We start from the raw sequence: 21,765 nt of genomic DNA on the forward strand, positions 1-21,765 counted from the left end.
CAACCTTTTCATAGTTATGGAATTGAAAGAATAAAAGGGAAGAGCTATATATGTACATATAGATATAATTCCACACCTGTAGGTGCAAAGTAAAGATTTGGAATACTATTTCTCTTTTTGGTGAATTAAATATTTGGAATACTATTTAGGAGCTAGCCCCTAAAATGTGAAAGAAAAGAAGGATTACAAAGGGACACAGGAAAGTGAACAATGAAGAGGGCTGGAAAATGCAAAGTGGATGGCAATAATTGGGAACCACACTGTCAAGACTTTCTGTTCTCTTTGAAAGCCTCGCTCTCATATTTAGATGACTTTTATGCCCTTTGCTTCTTCTTCTTATTTTTATTTCATGCAATAGTCTCGTTGCAACAAAAATATACCTCATGTTTTTTAACATAAAGTAAATTTCAGATATCATTTTCTTTGGTCAAACATTTAGAGGGGTAAAAATGTCTTTTAAATATTGAAAGACTGTCTATCACAGATCACGATAACATTACTTGACCGAAATTGGGGCTGCGAGTGCAAATAAAAGAACATGTAATGGGATGTCACTGCAGTTTTCTAAAATACACACAAACAAATCCGAAAAATGAAGTCATTGTAATTTTCCCCTTCATATTTTAGTGAAATCAAAATAAGCAAATCCAAACATCTTATCCTAGGTGTCTTAATTGTTTTTTAGTCGGGTGAGTTTTTATTTATTTATTTATTTATTTTTGTTTACATATAAATTATGGACCGGTCAAATGACGTTAGAAAAGAAGAGTGGAGCTTTCAAAGTTAGAATGAATAATTTATGATCATTGTGGTGCTTATAAATTTATACTTTTGGCCGGCAATCGTCAAGTTAATTTTTTTTTTTCTTTTTTGTTTGCAAAAAGGCAATCGTAAAGGTTATTAATCTTTTTTTTTTTTTTTTTTTTGTGGATTACGGAAGGTTGTTTATTAATATAATCCTATTGACATTATTTTTTAGGCGATACATGTATGTGTATTTTGTGAGTTATAATAATGATCTCATAACGTGGTTGTGAAGGGCTTATGATTATACCAACGATGTTGAGTAGTTGGTGGTGGCCCAGAACCGAAACATTACTGTCATGGGAGTTTAAAAATCTTAACGTTTATGATTGTCTCCGAAGTGATGGTTCGGGCTTTACCCTACCGCTGAAGGGGGATCATTGACTTTTTTTGTCCCCCTCTCTACTCTAGACTTCCCAAGATTGACCAATTGATTTGGATACATCATAAGGATGAAGGAAGGTCCTGACACATAACATTGATTTATTATAATTAATAGAAACAAAAACATTACGACAAGCATCTGTCTTGAGGTCAAATTTAATATCAATATTGAATCCATATATGTTGGTTTGTTTTGTTTGTTTGTTTGTTTGTTTGTTTTTTAATGTATACGTATGTTTGTCATACTGCAAATGAAAATCTGTACTAATTTCAAGTCTCTATGTTTCCTTGTTATATTTGTAATGCTGGTTGGGTTTTCTTCGGCCAAAAATAAATGATATTCAAAATACTAAATCCTTGCAGGTTTGTTTGAAGAAAATTCGTTCGTGTTCTTCATATGTGGCCTTAGTCTTCACAAAGTTTGTTAAGCAAATCCAAGTGCAACATGCTAGTCTGGAAATTATGTTTTTGTTTTAGTTTCTGTTTTTGTATTTTTCTTTTTTCTTTTTTTTCTTTTTTTCAATCTCTTCGTCGGTAATCTCTTTTGATAATAAACCCTTTCTAACATTAAGAGCAACATAATATCCCGCGGAGCATTTAATCAAAGAATTGCGACTGGACCGTACTGTATTGTGGCCGACATGTTCTTTCCTTGGTGTCTGGAAGTTGCACCTAAGCTCAGAATTCAATTCCTAGGCGCGTCTTTCGTGGTACCACTGGTCATTTTTCACTCTGTGCAGAGCATTTCATTAGAGTTTATGAAACTCATGATAAGTCCGCTGAATTCGATGTCATGGATTTCAATAAGATAAAAGAGATGCTGATCTCGCAATTACCAGAATGGACTAGAACTAGGACTGATTTCTCATATATGACGGACGTCATGAGAGAATAAGAGGAAAAGACTTATCACATGCTCATGAATTGCTTTCATGAGCAGGTGAAGATTACGTATTTTAATTTATCTATAATTTACCATGGTGACGTCCGGATCATGAGAGTTCCATCAAGTTCTTTAATTTAGACAATCCAATCAAATGATGGTCGAAATTGTTACATGTACAAATAGAATATGACAATGGAAACTACTTAAATTTATGAATGACTAAATAAAAATAAAAACAACAATAAGATAAAAGTTAAAAAGAAAAGTACAAACGGAAGTGGGCAAAAGTGTATATAGACGAGGCTGCCGACAGTATATACTGCCGACAGTATATACTGTATGGTAAATAACTCCACAAAACCTTCAAAACTAAGGAGGGAGCTGAGATTTTGTTGTGTGTGTGTGTGTGTATGTATATATATATATATATATATGTATATATATATGTATTGAAAACAACACAATTTAACTCATATTTTTTCAATTTAATTTATGTTTTTTCTTTTTCAATAATCTGCTCTATCCCACAGAAAATCACCATGGGCTCAGAGTCTGACCAGTTAAGAATATTTTTCTTTCCATTACCAGCTCCAGGCCACATGATCCCCATGATAGACGAAGCCAGACTCTTTGCCAAGCGTGGTGTGGACGTTACAATAATCATCACCCAGGGCAATGCATCCTTCATCCAGAAAATCATAGACCGAGAGTTTGAAGCCGGGCACAAGATCAGAACCCACATCCTTCAATTCCCATCAGCACAAGTCGGCCTCCCTGATGGAATTGAAAACTACAACACCATCACTTCCATGAATATGGGTGTCCCACTCTTCCAAGGCTTGGGATTACTTCAAAAACCAATTGAGCAACTCTTACATGAAATCCGACCGGACTGTATCGTCTCCGACATGTTCTACCCCTGGACACTTGATGTGGCTAATAAATTGGGGATTCCTCGACTGGGTTTTCGTGGTATGAGCCATATCTCAATGTGTGCGGAGCATTGCATCAAGATCCACGAACCTCACAAGTCCGCAGAATCCAATGTCGTTTTGTTGCCCGGATTGCCACATAAGATAAAGATGCTGATATCGCAATTGCCAGATTGGAGTATAACCACAAATGATTTCACACCATTGATGGATGCCGTGGTAGATTCTGAGCAGAGAAGCTATGGGATGCTAATGAATAGCTTCCACGAGCTTGAAAACGATTACGAACAGTATTTTAAAACTAGCATGGGATTGAAAGCGTGGAGCGTAGGACCCGTTTCTTTATGGGTCAACCGGGATTTTACCCACAAAGCAGAGAGGCATAAAATTGCTTGTGAGTATGGAGAAGAACATGAAATCATCGATTGGCTGGATTCTAAACAGGACAACTCTGTTCTTTATGTTGGTTTTGGGAGTTTGACAATGTTTCCAGCTACCCAGCTTAAAGAAATAGCTCATGGTCTTGAAGCTTCTGGTCACCCATTCATTTGGGTAATCAGAAAGAAAGAGACTGATGAATACAAACAAGTGTTTCCCAAAGGATTCGAAGAGAGAATGAGGGGAAGCAAAAGGGGTTTTATAATAAAAGGTTGGGCACCGCAGATGGTGATTTTGGACCATCCAGCAACTGGAGGGTTTTTGACACATTGTGGTTGGAATTCAATACTTGAAGGAATAAATGCAGGGCTGCCGATGATAACTTGGCCTCTGTTTGCAGAGCAATTTTTCAACGAGAAGCTTGTGACTGATGTGGTGAGAGTTGGTGTTTCTTTGGGACTGAAAGAATGGAGACAGTGGGGATACGAAGGAACAGAGGTTGTGAAGAGACAGGAGGTTGAGAAGGCAGTGAGGTTGTTGATGGGTGATGGAGAAGAAGCAGCTGAGATGAGGAAGAGAGTGAGTGAGCTGAAAGACGCTGCAAACAAGGCTGTGGAGATTGGAGGTTCATCTCAAACCAACCTCATGGATTTGATCAACGAGTTAAAGGCGCTCAAGATCAGGAACTAACAGAGTAGGACCAGTTTGATGTGTACTATAGTCATTTGAAAATGGAAAGAACTTCATTATTTTTTGGTGAATGGAAAGAACATCATTATTATTACTTTGAAAAGTCAATTTCTCCTGGTCTCCTATAGAAGAGAGTGCGCACTTTTTTTTTTTTTTTTGGGCTGTCCCCTATGCCCTCCCCACCCGCGACTCGAACACCCGCAACTGTGGCTCAGGTAGTGGCGCTGGACCACGCGAGCTGGCCAACTTTGTCAAGAGAGTGCGCACTTAAAGTCATTGTTTTCTCCACGGTTATATGCTGCTTGCTACTTATTATTCTTATGCAACTTTACTGTAAAATAAAAATAAAATTACAAAAAAGTGTTTTTTTCTCATTCAATATAAAGTAAATGTTAGATAATATTTTTTTTGGGTCAATTATACATTTATAGGTGTAAATATGTCCTTTAAAATTTCTCAGGATTGAGTAAGATGATCGCATTACTTGACCGTAGTATGAGGGGTGAATGCGAAAAAAGTTTACCTAAAAAAAAAATGAATAAATAAATATAAATAAAATAAAATTACAATGGGATGTTTTTTTCAAATATAAAATAAATCTAATATGTAAATAAAAGAAGTTCTTTTCGTAGTTTTAATGGAATTCTAAACAGTTTCATCTTTATACATCATTAACAAAATATTTAAAATTTTAAAAAAACTTTATATATTTGTTTTGATTCTTAAATTAGCTACAAACATTCACATTTTGATCCAAAATGTTTTTTTTTTTTAAACCGTCAAACATTGTGAATAAGATATTTTTTTAGAGTATTTAATTTTATATTTTTAAACAATATTAAAAATATTCAATTGTATATTTCTAAATATTTTAAAAGTTGTTTGATTATTTGCTTTTGAATATCTTTAAAAAAAAAAAAGATAAATACACTTCAGTACCTTCTATAATTAAAAAAATTTTAATTAAGCCTTCTAAAATTAATTTTAACATATTCATACCTCTTAAGTAAAAATTTATTTCAATATAATTCAATTACATTTAAATTAATAGACTCCGTCAAATTTAGATCACGTGCGCCTCATGTGACCCTCCAAAATATTTTTTTCCTTTTTTCTTTTTCCCCCTGAATTTTCGTCTCTCTAAAAAAAATTATTATTATTTAAAAAAAAAAAAGAAAAGAAAAACAAAATATCCATGACGCACCATTAATTTAGTACTTTAGACAATTAATTTACCCATTTGTGTTGGCTGGACGGAGGCCTTATATCCTCTGTTAATGCATTGATCTCCTGCATACAAAAGAAAGCCAATTAACTGCCGTCAGAGTTTCCCACAGATAAATTAGGAGCTCGATATCCAAACACTTGACCTGTAACATTTCAAAGGAAGTGAGATTAGTTATGAACTCAGCATACATGTAACGAATTAATGGTCAATAATATGGTCACCATGATGGATACGAATCACTGCAGCATGCAAAGCATTCATTCCATTGGAGCCACCGCAAGGAGCTGAAGGAAAATGTTGTAAAATGTGTGGTGCAATATCTAGAAAAGCCCCTTCAACAGCAAGAAAAAGTGGAGATTCATTAGCTTCATTCACCAAACCCAACAGCCCTGCATCTTTTTCCATCAGCAGCTTTGCAACAGCAAAGTGGCCATTTTTCACAGCAATATGTAAAGCGGTGTCTCTCTGGTTCAAGTTCTTCTTCCTTAAAAGATTAGCCTGTACTTGGCTTTCAATGTCTTTATTAGAAACTCCTATGAGACGAAGTTCAACCATTTCTAGGCTCCCAATTTTTGCGGCTATATGCAAAGGAGTGTCGCCATTAGAATTTTCTTGGTAAAGGAGAAATGGACATAAGCGAAGAACTCCTTTCGAAACTCCCATTCGATTGAAACTCACAGAAATGTGAAGAATGGTGTTCATAACCTGGGTTGTGACTTGGTGAGGATCAATCTCATTTTCTTCCAGTCCCTGAATAAGGCTTTCATCTCCTAATGCTTCAGCTTCAAACATTGTCTTGTCCATCTTCTTCCTTGGTGTGCAAAACGGTGGGTCGTGGACATTTTGGTTTTTTTCTTTTTTAAAATAAGAATTTTTTTTTCTTTTTAAAGAGATGAAAATTCAGGAAAAAAAAGAAAAAAAATATTTTGGGGGTCACGTGAGGTGCACGTAATCCAAATTTGACAGAATTCGTTAATTTAAACGTAATTGGACTACATTGAAGTAAATTTTCATTTAGGGGATATGAATTTGTCAAAATTAATTTAAAAAAACTTAATTGAAACTTTTTTTATTACAGAGAGTACTAAAATGTATTTATCTTTTAAAAAAAATTATTTTTTTAGGTTGTTCAATCCTAAACTTCTGAACAACTTCAAACATACTTAGTCAAATACTTCTGAATATCTAAAAAATTATTCAATCAAATACATATAATCATCTTAGAAAATATTTAATCGCACTCTATAAATCAAATTAATGATTGTCCTTAATAATAATTTTATATAAAAATAAATATATAAATTTATAATAGAACTGTATAAAATTTATTGGGACTACAATTAGATTTTTTTTGTTTTATAAAAAAAAAATATATATTTGGATGAAATAAAAATAAGCAACTTTATACATCTTATCCCAGAGTGTCTTTGATTATACTTTTTCCTTTATTTTGTCCATGCCTTTTGTTATGATGTGTTACTTGTATGTTTGTTTATCGGCACATGTGTTACACGCGTGTTGGATTTGTTTATCGACATATGTGTTACATGTGTGTTGGATGGCTTTTTCCTAGTAAAAATAAATAAATAAATTATAACATCAACGTTAAATTGGGGTCGACACTGATATTTAAACGGCTAAAACACATGCAGGCAGGCCAAATTTTTATTTTAAAAAGGATTTTTGTTAAAATATATATATATATATATATATTAAAAAGGATTTTTGTTAAATCGATATGGCCAGTGAACGAAAAACCAAAAAAAGTAGTTATTAAATAAAGGGTTCCCTTCGGAGAGCTATATATATATATATATATATATATATATTCAAAGAATTAAAATACCATATTTGGGATATTGTTCATATTCTTATTGTTTATTATATCAATGATGTGATCTGAAATCAATATTTAGGTTGTCATTTTAAAAATTCAGCAATACAAGATGACAAACAGAATACAAATCGGAAAAGAAAGAAACAATGTTACCGATAAGGAACCTTAACTATTGCTTAACTACAAATTAAAAAAAAAAAAAATTAAGTTTGTTTTACATTTCAAAGAACAACATTCTATTTCTACTCACCCAAAATAAAAACATTATATTCTTTCGATCTGCCACTGAAAGAAAACAATTATTATTATGGGATCAGACCGGGTCATATGATTCCGATAGTAGACGAGGCCAGAGTATTTGCTAAATACGGTGTTGATGTATCATTATCACCACTCAAGCCAATGCAGCTCTTTTCCAAAAAAGCATAGACCGCGATTTTAACTCCGGCCACCGGATCAAAATCCATGTTGTTCAATTCCCATCAGCCCAAGTTGGTCTCCCTGACGGCATCGAAAACTTTAAGACCGTAACTTCTTTGCAAATGTGTGGTGCTCTCCTTCAAGGAATGCAATTACTTCAAAATCCAATTGAGCAGTTCATCCAAGAAATGCGACCGGACTGTATTGTGGCCGACATGTTCTTTCCTTGGAGTCTGGAAGTGGCTACTAGACTCGGAATTCCTAGGTTAGCCTTTCGTGGAACTAGTCATTTTTCCAGTCTGTGCAGAGCATTGCATTAGAGTTCATGAACCTCATAAGTCCACTGAATCCGATGTCGCTTTGCTGCCTGGATTTCCGGATACGATAGAGATGCCAATCTCGAAACTACCAGAATAGAGTAGAAGTTGTAGAACTACCACGGATTTCACACGTCGGATGGAAATCATGTGAGAAGCTGAAAAAAAAAAGTTATGGGATTCTCATGAACAGCTTTCACGAGCTAGAGAATGGTTACGAGGAGTATTTCGAAACTACAATGGGATTGAAGGCTTGGAGTGTCGGACCGGTTTCTTTATGGGTAAACTGGGATGTTTCAGACAAGGCAGAGAGGTTTAACATTGCTGGCTGTAAAAGTTGTGTTTGGATAGAAGGAAAATAAAAGAAAATATCGAAGGAAAGAAGAGAGAAGATAGAAAGAAAGAAAAACAGAATTGTAAAACTGTAATTGATTTTCACTTCCAAAAAAAAAAAATACACGTGAAAACACTATTAATACAGGTAGTATAACTAACAACTGCTGACCTGTACTAACAACTTGACAACTTGCCAAAACAAACAACTGTTTTATTAACCAACATTGCCACGTCACTAACTCTAACTAATATACTTCAACATTCCCCCTCAAACTCGTATTTTGTTAAACCAGATGAAACAAAATGGGAGTTTGAAAAATAGTAAATCAGCAGAAGTTGCAGCACATAAGAAGTGAACCACGTTGCAGAAAAACTCCCTTTTTGCTGAGTGTTTTTCTGAGTGTTAAGTAAGTCAGAGAATGAATTGAAACTCCAAAATACTCGAATTAAGTAGTCTGAACAACTCCAAGCTTATTCTTTAGATAGAGAAACCTGGAAGTTCCTAAACTCTTTGTAAACACATCAGCAACCTGATCTCGAGTAGGCACATATCGAATTTGGAGAGATTTTTCCAAGACTTTATCCCTGACAAAATGCATATCTATCTCAATATGTTTGGTCCTTTGATGTAGAACTGGATTTTCTGCTAAAGCTGCTGCACTAAGACTGTCAGTCCAAACTATAGGAATTGGTAACTGAAGTTCCAGCTCCTTGATCAAGTTTTGTAACCAACATAGTTCTGAGGTGATGTGAGCCAGGGCTCTATACTCTGCCTCAGTGCTTGAACAAGCTACAACTTGCTGCTTCTTGGACCTCCATGAAATAAGATTTGAACCTAGAAAAATTCCATAACCACTTGTTGATCTTCTGTCTGTTCGATCACTTGCCCAATCTGAGTCTGAAAATCCATGAACAACAAGTTTCATTGTTGACTTGATGAACAAGCCATGTGTTGCAGTGCCTTTTAAGTATCTTAACAATCGTTTACAAGCATCCCAATGTAAAGATGTTGGAGCTTGCACAAATTGACTGAGTTTATTCACTGTAAAACTAATATTAGGTCTGGTCAATGTAAGATATTGAAGAGCACCAATGGTACTTCGATACAACTCAGGATTTGACAAAATATCTCCCTCTTCTAGAGATAAAGGCTTATTAGAAACCATAGGTGATGGTGAGGGCCTAGCTCCATCCATTTTAGTCTTTTTAAGCAAATCAAGTATATATTTTGTCTGGGTTAACAGCATACCCTTACTGTTTCTTGTAGCTTCAATACCAAGAAAGTAACTCAAGTGTCCCAAGTCTTTAAGAGAAAATTGAGAATTCAAATCTGAGATAAGTTGCTTAATTGCTACTCTCCATTAGAACCAGTGACAATAATGTCATCTACATATACCAAAACTAAAGTTTATGCAATTTTGGTCTTCAAAACAAACAAAGAGGAGTCAGAAACTGTATTAACAAAACCCTTGCTTAGGAAAGCACCCTTCAATTTTTCAAACCAAGCACGTGGTGCTTGTTTAAGGCCATATAAAGCCTTATGAAGCTGACACACATGTGTTGGAAATTGTTTATCCTCATATCCTTGTGGTTGAGTGAGATAAACTGTTTCTTGAAGATCACCATTAAGAAATGCATTATTAAAGTCTAGTTGTCTTACCTCCCAGTTGTGTGAAATAGCAAGACTAAGCACTAATCATATAGTGGTAGGCTTTATCACTGGACTAAAAGTTTCATTGAAGTCAAAGCCAGGTTGTTGATGAAACCCTTTTGCAACAAACCTTGCCTTGTACCTCTGAACAGTTCCATCAGCATTTCTTTTTACTCGAAAAATCCATTTGTGACCAATGAGATTCATTCCAGAATGATAGGGAACCAAAGACCAAGTGTTGTTTCTGACAAGTGCTCCATATTCCTGATCCATTGCTGCTTTCCACCTTGGATTTGTTAAAGCATCAGTAACACTAACTGGTTCAACATCAACTGGATCTGCAGCATGTTGAGTAAGAGCAAACACTTTGGGTTTGAAAACTCCACTCTTAGATCGTGTTTGCATAGGATGAATTGAAATAGTTTCTGAGATGGATTTTGATTCACGTTTGACAGTGTTGTTGAAGTCTCTAAAGGGTCCATAGGCAACTCAGATTCCAAACGTATGTCAGACTGATTATGATTTCCTGAAGTCAGAGTTGGAGAGTTATTTAAGCTGACTGAACTGGAACTTCTAGTTGATAAATTTGAGTCTGAAGCACAATGTTGTGGCAATGATTTGATGAGGACTAGAGGAGCTGTTGAAACCTGAGTTTTGTGAAGCTTAGACTTATCTGCTGAACTAGTTTGTAAGAAACCAGTAGAAAAAGGAAACTCCTTTTCATTAAAATTTACACTTCGAGCAATGTAAATCTTGCCAGAAGAAGACATGTATTTGTAACCTTTATGATCATCACTGTAACCAATGAACACACATTTCTCAGTATGAAATTGAAACTTATGATTCTGAAAAGGTCTGAGGAAAGGAAAACAAGCACTTCCAAAAACCTTTAGAAAATCATAGTCAGGTACTTTCTTAAACAGCAATTCAAAAGGACTGTGAAAATCAAGAATGGCAGTTGGAAGCCTGTTAATTACATAAACTGCTGAAGTAAAAGCTTCCCACCAGTATAGAAGTGGCATGTGTGCTTGAGCAAGAAAAGACAGACCAACCTCAACAATGTGTCTGTGTTTTCTCTCAGCTCTACCATTTTGCTGATGCATGTAAGGGCATGAATGCCTGAACTTTATACCAACCTGTTGTAAGTAAGGAAGAAAACATCTGTATTCACCACCCTAATCTGACTGAACCACCTTAAGTTTTGTATCAAACAATCTTTCCACCATGACATGAAAATGCTTAAAAATAGATAAAGCTTCTGATTTTACTGTCATGGGATAAATCCAAGTAAACCTGGAGTAGTCATCAATGAAGTGTATATAATATCGATACCCTTCTTTAGAAACTGTTGCAGCAGGTCCCCAAACATCAGTGTGTACCAGTTCAAGAGGAGCTGAAGCTTTCGAGTTTGACAAGGAAAAATGACAGAGATGATTTTTTCCAAGCTGACAAGCTTCACAAAAAGCTAAACTTTTATTTATACGCAAATCTGGTTTATACAAAGACAACACTTTGTTTATGACAGCCTCTGAAGCATGTCCTAACCTTTGGTGCAGTACATCAAAATCAATACAACTAGTATTCAAACACAACTGACCAGTTTGTGAGGAATCTGATACATTTGACTCCTTAGTAGAATCAGAAAGAGGTAAACTCACACCAGCAGGTCTATATGTAGTACAATTTGTATGAATTTCTGAAGAATGACAATCTTTTGATACAAGACACTCTTTTTGTATAGATGAGACAGCACCAGATAGTACACACATTGCCTTATTCATTACTAAGCAGCTACCAGTTTCCTTAAAGGCAGTAGACTTTGATCCAAGGAGAATCCCAACATCTTGACTTGTGTCCTTGTAAGGTATTTGTAATTTGTAAAGTCCATCTTCAAGTAATCCGTGAAGCACCACCTTCCCCATCTGTTTGTCCTTATTGAAGCAATTATGTTTATCAAATTCAACTATTATATTGTTGTCACATACCAATTTTGATATACTCAACAAATTTTTTGCTATTGTTGGAACAACGAGAACATTTTGCAGCAACAAAACATAATTGGGACAAGTGAGAGAGGGAATCAGTGTATTACCTACACTAGCAATGTCAAGACTTTGACCATTGCCAACTAAAAGCTTGTCGTTGCCACTGTAATCAACCTGGTGCATAAGATTACCACCATCTGCAACAACATGATTTGTTGCACCACTATCCAAATACCAATTTGGATCTCCAACCAAAACTGGTGTGGTGACAACATTAGCAGAAGCTTGTCCTGAATATTCACTTCCAACAGACTTAATATCTGAATTGTGAAAATTCTGATGAGGAATAATCTGTCCATTCCCACTTTGAAATTCTCTAGTGACCATTCGTGGATAAGAAACAAGAGAATTATACCCAGCTGCACTTATAGGTAAGCCACCATTGTGTGTTGGAACAATAGGTCGAGTCATTAAACCAGAACCATTAAAGACAGAAGAACTTAGCATTGCTGGATTATTCAACTGTGAGAACTGAGCATTATAGCCAACAGAATTAGGTGCATAGTTATGTCCATGAATTCCTTGAAAAACAGAATTTCCAGAATTTGAATCTCTGTAGTAACACACACTAGCCAGATGACCAACAATCCCACAGATTTGACACTGTGGTCTCCAATTCCTATGGTTTCGACCTCTACCTCTACCTCTTCCATAGTAACCTCTACCACGAAAATCTTCAAAACTCCCTCTTTCATAAAAACCAGACTTTCCAGTACTATAATCTTTATGAATGGATGAGTTAGCATGATTAGAAGTATTCAAGGTAGTAGATGATGATGGTAGAGTATTACTAGAGCCTAAATTCAACTGATTATTGAAAGCAGACACCAGATTTGCAGAATGAAACATAGCCACAGTATTATTCTGTTCAATAGTTGTTTCATAATGAGAGAGAAAATGCTTTACCTCTTGAAGGCTAGGTAAAGGAGGTCTACTAGTGTAGTTTACACGAACTGTTTCAAATTCAGGCCCTAAGCCATTCAAGATGCACATAACTAATTCCTTCTCAGAGACCAGAAAACCACCAGAACACATCTTGTCAGCAATTTTCTTCATCTTTTTGCAATAATCTAGAATTTTCATTGAGCCTTTCTTGGTTGTCTGTAACTCATTTCGAAGGTGCAATATAAAAACCTCAGAATGACAAGAGTAAGTTTCCTCAATTGTGATCCACAAACGTCTTGAGGTTTTCAATCCTACTAGATCTGCAAGCTCTTCAACTTCAATTGCAGTAGTCAACCAGCCTAGCAGTAGCTGATCTTGCAAAATCCAAACTTGCTGTTCAACAGAAAACTTAGACAAACTGTGATCATTAACCTCTACATCACTAAACACAAATACTTGCATGAACTCTGGCTCATCAGTCAGTACAAACTTATCAAGCTTGTGACCTCGTAATATAGGAAGAATTTGTGACTTCCACACCAAGAAATTTTCACTGTTAAGCTTCAGAATGCTACTAGAAAATGGAGATATTGTAACCAAAGAATTTTCATTCTTATCAGAAATCAGACTTGCAAACGAGTTCATGACGTTCGAAACTCCTGAATTTTCCTTTTTTTTTTTTACTGGATCGTCAATCTCACTCTGATACCATGTAAAAGTTGTGTTTGGATAGAAGGAAAATAAAAGAAAATGTCGAAGGAAAGAAGAGAGAAAGATAGAAAGAAAGAAAAACAGAATTGTAAAACTGTAATTGATTTTCACTTCCAAAAAAAAAAAATACATGTGAAAACACTATTAATACAGGTAGTATAACTAACAACTGCTGACCTGTACTAACAACTTGACAACTTGCCAAAACAAACAACTGTTTTATTAACCAACATTGCCACGTCACTAACTCTAACTAATATACTTCAACACTGGCAGAGATGGACATGATGAAGTCTTTGAATGGCTAAATTCTAAAGAGGATAACTTGGTGATTTATATCAACTTTGGGAGTTTAACCAAGTTCTCGGCCACCCAGCTTAGAGAAATCGCTCATGGTCTTGAAGTTCTTCTGGTTATCCATTCAAAGGGGTTTTATAATAAAGGACTGGGCACCCCAAATGCTCATTTTGGGTCATCCAGCAATTGGGGGAATGGTGACGCATTGTGGTTGGAATTCAATACTCGAAGGAGTGAATGCCGGGCTGCCGATGATCACTTGGCCTGTGTTTGTGGAGCAATTTTACAATGAGAAGCTTCTGACCGATGTACTGAGAATTGGTGTGGCGGTAGGAGTGAAGGAATTGAGAAACTATGGGCAAGAAGAGACGATGGTGATGAAGAGAGAGGAGATTGAGAAGGCAGTGAGGGTGTTGACGGGTGATGGAGAAGAGGAATTAGAGATGAGGAAAAGAGTGATAAAGCTTCAAGATGCAGCAAACAAGGCTGTGGAGGTCCGGGGTTCATCTCATGCTAACCTCATGGCTTTGATAAACGAGTTAAAGTTAATGAAGGTCAGGAAAATAACAGACTAGGACGTTGTTAGATGTGTTCTAGAGTTTTTCTTCTGCTGTGTGATTTTTCTTTTTTTTCTTTTTTTCTTTTTTTTGGGATTTTCTCTAAACATACTAGCAGTTTCTCCTGTTGTGTTTTGGTCCGGATTTGTGAATTTAATTGCCATTATTAATTAAGTCATGGAATAGTAGTACAAAATACACAAAACTCTAGGGAGTTGGCACTCCCAATTTACAGTAAAATGGATCCCACATATATATGCTATGTTAGTTGGGAATCGGTATTCCAGAAACACTGGAAATTTGCTTGAGCAGTAGAGTATTGGGAGTTTGTTTATTTATATCTTTTTTTGCCAAATTGTAGAGTATTAGAAGTTATACACTTAGTAAAGTTTCACTTCTTTAATAGCAAACAAGCAAACAAAACAAACCTAAAGGAACTTATATATAATACTACTTAAACACACTAACCATTTAATATCAAAGTTTCACTTTGAATTAATAAATTAATAGCAAAAGATGCTGTTTGGTTAAAATAACTTGTAGGAATCCTATATGCGATTGTCCCCAAATCCCAAAATTAATACAATAATAAACAAAATTTTCAATAAATAAAAATAATTAAACCAAATGACAAAAAAAAAATCCTGAAAGGTTCTTTTTAGTGCCTAAATGAAAGGACTTTAATAATTGAGAATGAAAGTTAACAAGAAAGGAAAACTAAATTAAAGATTATAGAAATAAAAAATTGACCCAAAAAAAATTGAGCAAAGCTAAAAACTAAACAATGGAAGTTGCAAAGAAAAATAATAATAATAATAAAAATAAAAAAAGGATTCCATGAGGAGAAATTGTTTGTTGAAGGTGAAGCCTTGCATTTATAACTTTAGATGCTCAATGAGTGTAAAAGTTTTAATTCAAGTAGAACTCTATTTTTAATCATATTAAAAAATTTGGCTGGGTATAAAATTCAAAATTTAATATCAATGAAAATATTAAAGGTTTAAAATATGAAAACATCCACGGAAATATCGAATATTAATAAAAATTCATAAAAAAATCAATGAAAATTTATTTTTAAAAAAACAAATTTTATGGTGTATTTAATATAGAATTTAAAGGATTTTAAAAGCTTTTAAAAGTTTAGAGTTATTTGATTTAGATTTTAAAAAAATCCATACAAGTCTAATGATATTCAATTCAGATTTTGATAGATTTTATAAAAGTCCATTAGAATTTAAATATATTTAATTATAACTTTATAGAATTTTTTAAAAAACCGGTGATATTCAAAAAATCATTGATTTTAAAAAGCTTTAAAAAATGATGGATTTTAATAGATTTAAAAGGATTTTAACAGTGAAATTGTGAAAAAAAAATTATCAATATGAAATCCAGCCTTAAACCCAAAGATTTCATTGGATTTTTACAAAAGTTTTATGAAATTTAGAGAATTCCATAACAAAATATAAAATCTTTTAAAGTTCATAACTCATTTTAAATCCATCAAAACTCTAAATTGAATATATCCCCTTAAAAATTAATTTGTTTAATTAATTAATTATTAATACTAACACACAAAAATATGAATAACGGAATATATATATATATATATATATATATATTATGTAAACCATCAGCTATTTCTATTTTCTAAAAGCCTTCAGCCATATTATGTAAACCATCAGCTATTTCTATTTTCTAAAAGCCTTCAGCCATACTTTTTAAATATATATATATATATATATATACACACACACACCATTCAGCCTAGTGAATTTCAAATGCCACTAATTAATTTCAGTTTTCCAACTCCACTTCAAAGCGACCAGCAGCCACCTGATTTTCATGAAAACTCATTTGGCTTATCATTGTACCCAAGCAGCCAACCAGCGAGCCACGTGTTTGTCCAAAGCCATTCAACCAACTCTTTAACTTAGCCAAGTTGTTTTTATATCCATTTTGCCACATTAAATTTCAGCCACGTTATATACCATATGCATATTTAGCCAAGTTATGAATTTTAAAAACTAATATGGTTAATATAATTAGACAGATTTATAATTAATGTGGTCAATCCATCCTATTAAATAATTTTTCCAATAATAATTTCTCTCCTCAAGCTATTCAACTTTTTTCTAAAACCCTCCTGGCCACCCATATCAGCCAAAAGTTACCAGCCAGTGCCCATAAATCAATTGAAGAAAAGACATCTAGCTAAAGAAGTATACCTTGGCTAGTTGACAAAGTTCCATTTTACATTGGGTCCACCACCATTACCCCATTAGTTAAGTTTCTTCTACAACCCATCAGCCAAACAATTTCTAAAATCCATCAACCAACGAATTTCCAAAACTCACTAGCCCCAACATATTTTTAAAACCATTAGCCACGTCGTTCTCATTAGCCAACAAATTTTTAACATCCGTCAGCCAAGGCATTTTTTTAGAACTCATCAACCAATTCATTTTCTTAAACCCATTAACCAAGACAATTAGCCATCATTTGTTTCACAAAGCCATCAATAAGGGAATTTGACAAAAATCCATTATCAATTTCTCAAAAATCCTTTAACCAAAGCTATTAAATATGTATATATATTTTTTTTGGGTCAAAACACATGCTTTAGGACTTTGCATGGAATATGGAACTGAGAAGAGAAGTGAAAAAAATGAAACGAAAGTAAATAAAGTATCACGTATCTTGTCTTCTCTGACATGATTATATTTATTATTTTATTTGAACGTATTCAATTTTCACATTATGCATACATATATATATATATATATATCAAAAATATAAAATTTTGAGATATCCAAAAGCCAAAAAAAAAAAAAAAAAAAAAAAAAGGAAAGAAAACCAAAACAAGTTGCCAGTGAAAAAAAAATCGCAACAATTAATTAAACAAACATACAGTCAAATAAAAAATAATAAAAATAAACATATATTCTAAAATAAATATTTATATATATATATATTATTAATTATTGATGCTGTGATACAATATAAATCATTAAATAGGTTGAATTTGAGACATAAACTAGTAGAAAATGCCAAGGGGACGATCCCAAATCAAGTAAATATAATAGTAATTCCCGGGTGCGGAGGCAGGATCTCAATAGATTAAGGTAAAATGGTAGTTTAGAATTTCAAAAAAAATTAAGTGATAAAAATTTTCTGAATCCCCACGGTGATTTATCTCAAACTGATTCCGGATTAAAGGATGAAGCCCTTATACATCAAGTCATGGAATGATATAGTAAGTTAAAGCATATACGTACATGCATGTGCAAAGTTCTTTGTTATGATAGATCCTTGTCTCTAGCAGTACTTCTCAATCTTTTGTAGTTTTTTTTTTAAATATTGGATGCTAATATAATTATGCCATCAAAGATTGCAGATGACATGGAGAAATAAAGGATACAAAATAGGATTGTATCTTGGACACCCATAATCAGATGACAGCACAAAGCAACAATGAGGGTTTTGAGTGTCGTCCATGAAACTGTATTTTGAATTTTCTAAGTTAGATCTTTGTCTGGAAGTGGCTAGCAAGCTCGAAGTTCCTAGTATCACGGACTTATTTGTTTACCCTTCAAGCCGTGCGTCCTTAGTTGCTATTCCAACTCTTTATTGCAACTAAGTAAGCCTTTTGTTCACAAGAGGTGAAAGCTAAGCAAAGAAAACTAGAGCACAAAAGAGAGTTTGGGAGAATGAAAGTATATTGTTTAAAAGAGAGCTTTACAAGTGAATGTGTGGATTCTTGGTTCTATTTACAAATGAGGGTTCACTCCCTTTATATAGAGGGCTTGGTATGTAGTACAAGATACAACATTCTAGATATTGTATACATGGCACTATCCTAGATAAGATTCTACATAATTCTCCTAGATATTTCTATGAACTATTCTAGAAAGCCATCTGACTACATAATCCTAGAATGTTTTAAAAAGGTACATAAATCCTAAATTGTTCTATAGTATTCTAGAACTTTCCAGAGATCTCTTGAGTTATCTAGAATCTTCTAGACTTCTCTTGAATCATCTATAACTTTCTAAAATTCTCTTACCTAAAAGCTTCTAGAATCTTCAGATCCCTCTAGATTTCTCTTGAATTATCATGAATTTTCAAAATATTCCGGATAAGCATTAAGGATTCCTGCATTTTCCGTACTAGTCATTTTTCACTTTGTGCAGAGCATTGCATCAGGGTTTATGGACCTTACAAGTCCACTGAACTCGATGTCATTTTGCTGCCTTGATTTCCGGATAAGATAGAGATGCCACCACGGATTCTCATGAATAGCTTCAATTATTAATTAAGTCATGGAATGGTAGGAAAAAATTATACAATTCTCTAGGGAATTGGTACTTCCAACCCACAATTATTGGACCCAACATGTGGATCCCATATGCACGTGCTATGTTAGTTGGGAATTGATTGGAATTCCAAGAGTACTAGAAATTTGCTTTGAATATATATAGTAGAGTAGTGCAAGCTATAAATTTAGCAAAGTTTTACTCTAAATTAATAGTTAATCACGCTACAGGATATTGCATGAAATGGATAAGGATCCTCTGTGCATTTAACCTTTGCCATATAAATTTGGTTATTTCTCTCTTGCAAAAATAAATATGGTTATTATTCATTAAGTTAATATCTTAACATATTCAAACATAAAACATTGTGATATTTCTACAAAAGTATGAAAGGTTATTTTTGAAAATAATTAAAAAAAATTAAAAGTTATGGACAAATACCGTAAAAAAAAAAAATACAAAACAAATATTTTCAAAGAATAACGTTATTCACTATAGAAACAAAAAAAAAAAAAATTACACATAAAAGTATAGCCACAAATATTTTTGTAGTTTTGACCATCAAATGATTTGTAAATATTTTGTTAAAAAAAAAAAGGCTCTTTTTACGTATGTATCAAATAATTTATCAAAGAAAAAAAGTAACGAATTTTAAAGAAAAGTACATATCTATCAAAGAATGTATTAAACTCTTTTTAATTTTTTTGAATATATTTTTGTAAGAATTGTTTAATACATCATAAATTTTTAAAAAGAATTTTTTTTTTTTTATTTCTCGAACTTGTTTTAGTTTTTTTTAGTAATGATATAGATTTTATTATTGGTCAAAAGAAAAATATTTTCCGCTATATTAATATTTATAGAGAGCTATTTTATATCTTGGCAATTTATTTTAAAAAGTCTATCTAGTTAAATAATATTTAAAGCATCAATAAATGGAAGAAAAAAAATGAAAATGGAAGAGTAAAGGGAGGAAGAATCTTAACCATTGAACTGATTTGCTTATTCATTTATGTCATTAAAGTACAAAAAGATAAGATAAATGAAAGGAAAGAAAATATAAAGTATCACGTATATATATTGTCTTCTCCGTCATGATCTTTCTATTATTTTATTATAACGTATTTACATTTCATATTATATAAAATTCAAAAGCATAAAATTTTGAGGTAGCCAAAACTATAAAAAAATAAAAAATAAAAAATAAAAAAAAAACACAAAACAAAAACAAGTTGCTCATGAAAAAAATGGCAACTATTAATTAAAGAAGAATACAGTTACAACAGAAATAAAATAAAATAAAATAAATAACAAAAAATAAACATATTATTTATTATTGATGATGTTATTCAATATAACAAATCATTAAATATAAATTTATTTATTTTTTGGAACACAACTCATGATTAAATAAATAGTAGAAAATGCCAAGGAGACGATCCAAAATTCAATAAGTATAATAGTAATTCCAGTAACAGCATTAATAAATAAAAACTGAAAGTAAAAAACAAAGTTTTTTTAATAAATAAGGTGCCGATAGTATCTGTGGAATGGCAACTTAAGAACCTCTTTCAAGAAAGCCATATTTTGGTGTAGATATATTTAGTTGTATATATGTGTATTGAAAGGACACCTATTAGTTCATACTATTCCATCTTTCTATTTCTCTATTTGGTTTTGTTATCTGCTAAACAGAGAGAGACTAATCATGGGTTCAGAAATTGACCAATTATTACGAATCTTTTTCTTTCCACTACCAACTCCGGGCCACATGATCCCAATGGTAGAGGAGGCCAGAGTATTTGCCAAACATGGTGTGGATGTTACCATCATCCTCACCCCAGCCAACGCCGCTCTGTTCTGGAACAACATCGACCGTGATTTCAACTCCGGTCGCCTTATCAGAATCCACACCTTCCCATTCCCATCGGCCGAGGTTGGCCTCCCGGATGGTATCGAAAACTTCAACAACATCACTTCCATGGAGATGACCCGTGCACTCGCTCATGCCCTGCAACTTCTTCGAAAACCAATCGAGCAACTATTTCACGATATGCGACCTGATTGTATTGTCACCGACACGTTCTATCCTTGGACCTTGGATGTCGCAAATAAGCTCGGGATTCCAAGGTTAGGCTTTCGTGGTAGCAGCTATATTTCTCTCTGCGCCGAGTATTGTATTAAGAAGTATGTGATGTGATTCCGCCTGAGGCCGCTCAACCGATACCCCGCTGGGGTGCTGACTCGACACGGATGAAGACTAGGCCAATCACAAGAGCTCAAATTAAGAGATTTAAGGGCAACCTGGGAGTATTTATACAGAGGGTAATCAATCTCAACAGAGCTTGTCCATACTTGAAGATACAAAGCCTATTCGAAGCATCCAAGTGGTGGAAGCCGATACAGACCCGGGTGACGGTTTTGGTACATTTTTGGAGTCCGGGAAGTATGAAATGGTTCCAACGCTTTATGGGTTCAATACATATGCCTAAGAGGTCATGGAATCAAGTTAAAGCAGCCTCAAATGCAATCAAAAAGGGCTTGTACGGACAGCATCAATAATTTGGCCGAATTTGCTGTATTGCTTGCTGGCTTTACTGTATTTTACTGTATTAGCCTTTTCTTATTTTTCCAAGCATGGGCAACGTGTGGGACTTCATATTCAGCTTATCTGGCATCCTAGAAAGAATCTAGAAGCTGATTTGAAGCTCAAAGAGGTCAAAGATTGATCAAAGTCAACTTGATCAAATGGCTAGCATTCTTAGTTTCTTAATTTGTTTTTACTTTTTGTTTTAGGAAACTACCATTACTTTTTGTCTTTTATTTATTTATTTTTTGGACAAATAACTTTAGGAAGGTTTTTATTTTATTCTTTTCATTGTAAATTAATTAATTCCTAATTTAATGTAAAGGAATTAATTAATCAAACTTAGATTAGGAAAGGAAGTATAGTTTCGGCCAACTAGGTTTCTTTATGTGTGGTGGCCGGTTTTCTTTATGTTCTAGGGTTTTATTTCATGGCTTTGTAGCCTATTTAAAGGCTTATTTTTCAATAAGAATACAACTTTGATTTGATTGAGAAAAGACTTGT

At 33.6% G+C, this 21,765-nt stretch overlaps 3 protein-coding genes across 3 annotated transcripts; 2 read left to right on the top strand and 1 right to left on the bottom strand.

The window, feature by feature from the left end:
- Positions 1-2,352: 2,352 nt before the first annotated feature.
- LOC107424902 (soyasapogenol B glucuronide galactosyltransferase) lies at positions 2,353-4,261 on the top strand. Its single transcript, XM_048478874.2, has one exon. It carries the CDS (start codon positions 2,485-2,487, stop codon positions 4,072-4,074), a length of 1,590 nt encoding a protein of 529 aa, XP_048334831.2. The 5' UTR covers positions 2,353-2,484; the 3' UTR covers positions 4,075-4,261.
- A 4,397-nt stretch (positions 4,262-8,658) lies between these two features.
- Positions 8,659-9,408, bottom strand: LOC132804465 (secreted RxLR effector protein 161-like). The gene has a single exon (XM_060818868.1). The coding sequence runs from the start codon at positions 9,406-9,408 to the stop codon at positions 8,659-8,661; it is 750 nt and encodes a 249-aa protein (XP_060674851.1).
- Positions 9,409-13,896: 4,488 nt separating this feature from the next.
- Positions 13,897-14,376, top strand: LOC107424903 (soyasapogenol B glucuronide galactosyltransferase). Its single transcript, XM_016034790.3, has one exon. It carries the CDS (start codon positions 13,897-13,899, stop codon positions 14,374-14,376), a length of 480 nt encoding a protein of 159 aa, XP_015890276.3.
- Positions 14,377-21,765: the final 7,389 nt, after the last annotated feature.

Source organism: Ziziphus jujuba, chromosome 7 (genome assembly GCF_031755915.1).
Source record: "Ziziphus jujuba cultivar Dongzao chromosome 7, ASM3175591v1".
NCBI lineage: Eukaryota > Viridiplantae > Streptophyta > Magnoliopsida > Rosales > Rhamnaceae > Ziziphus > Ziziphus jujuba.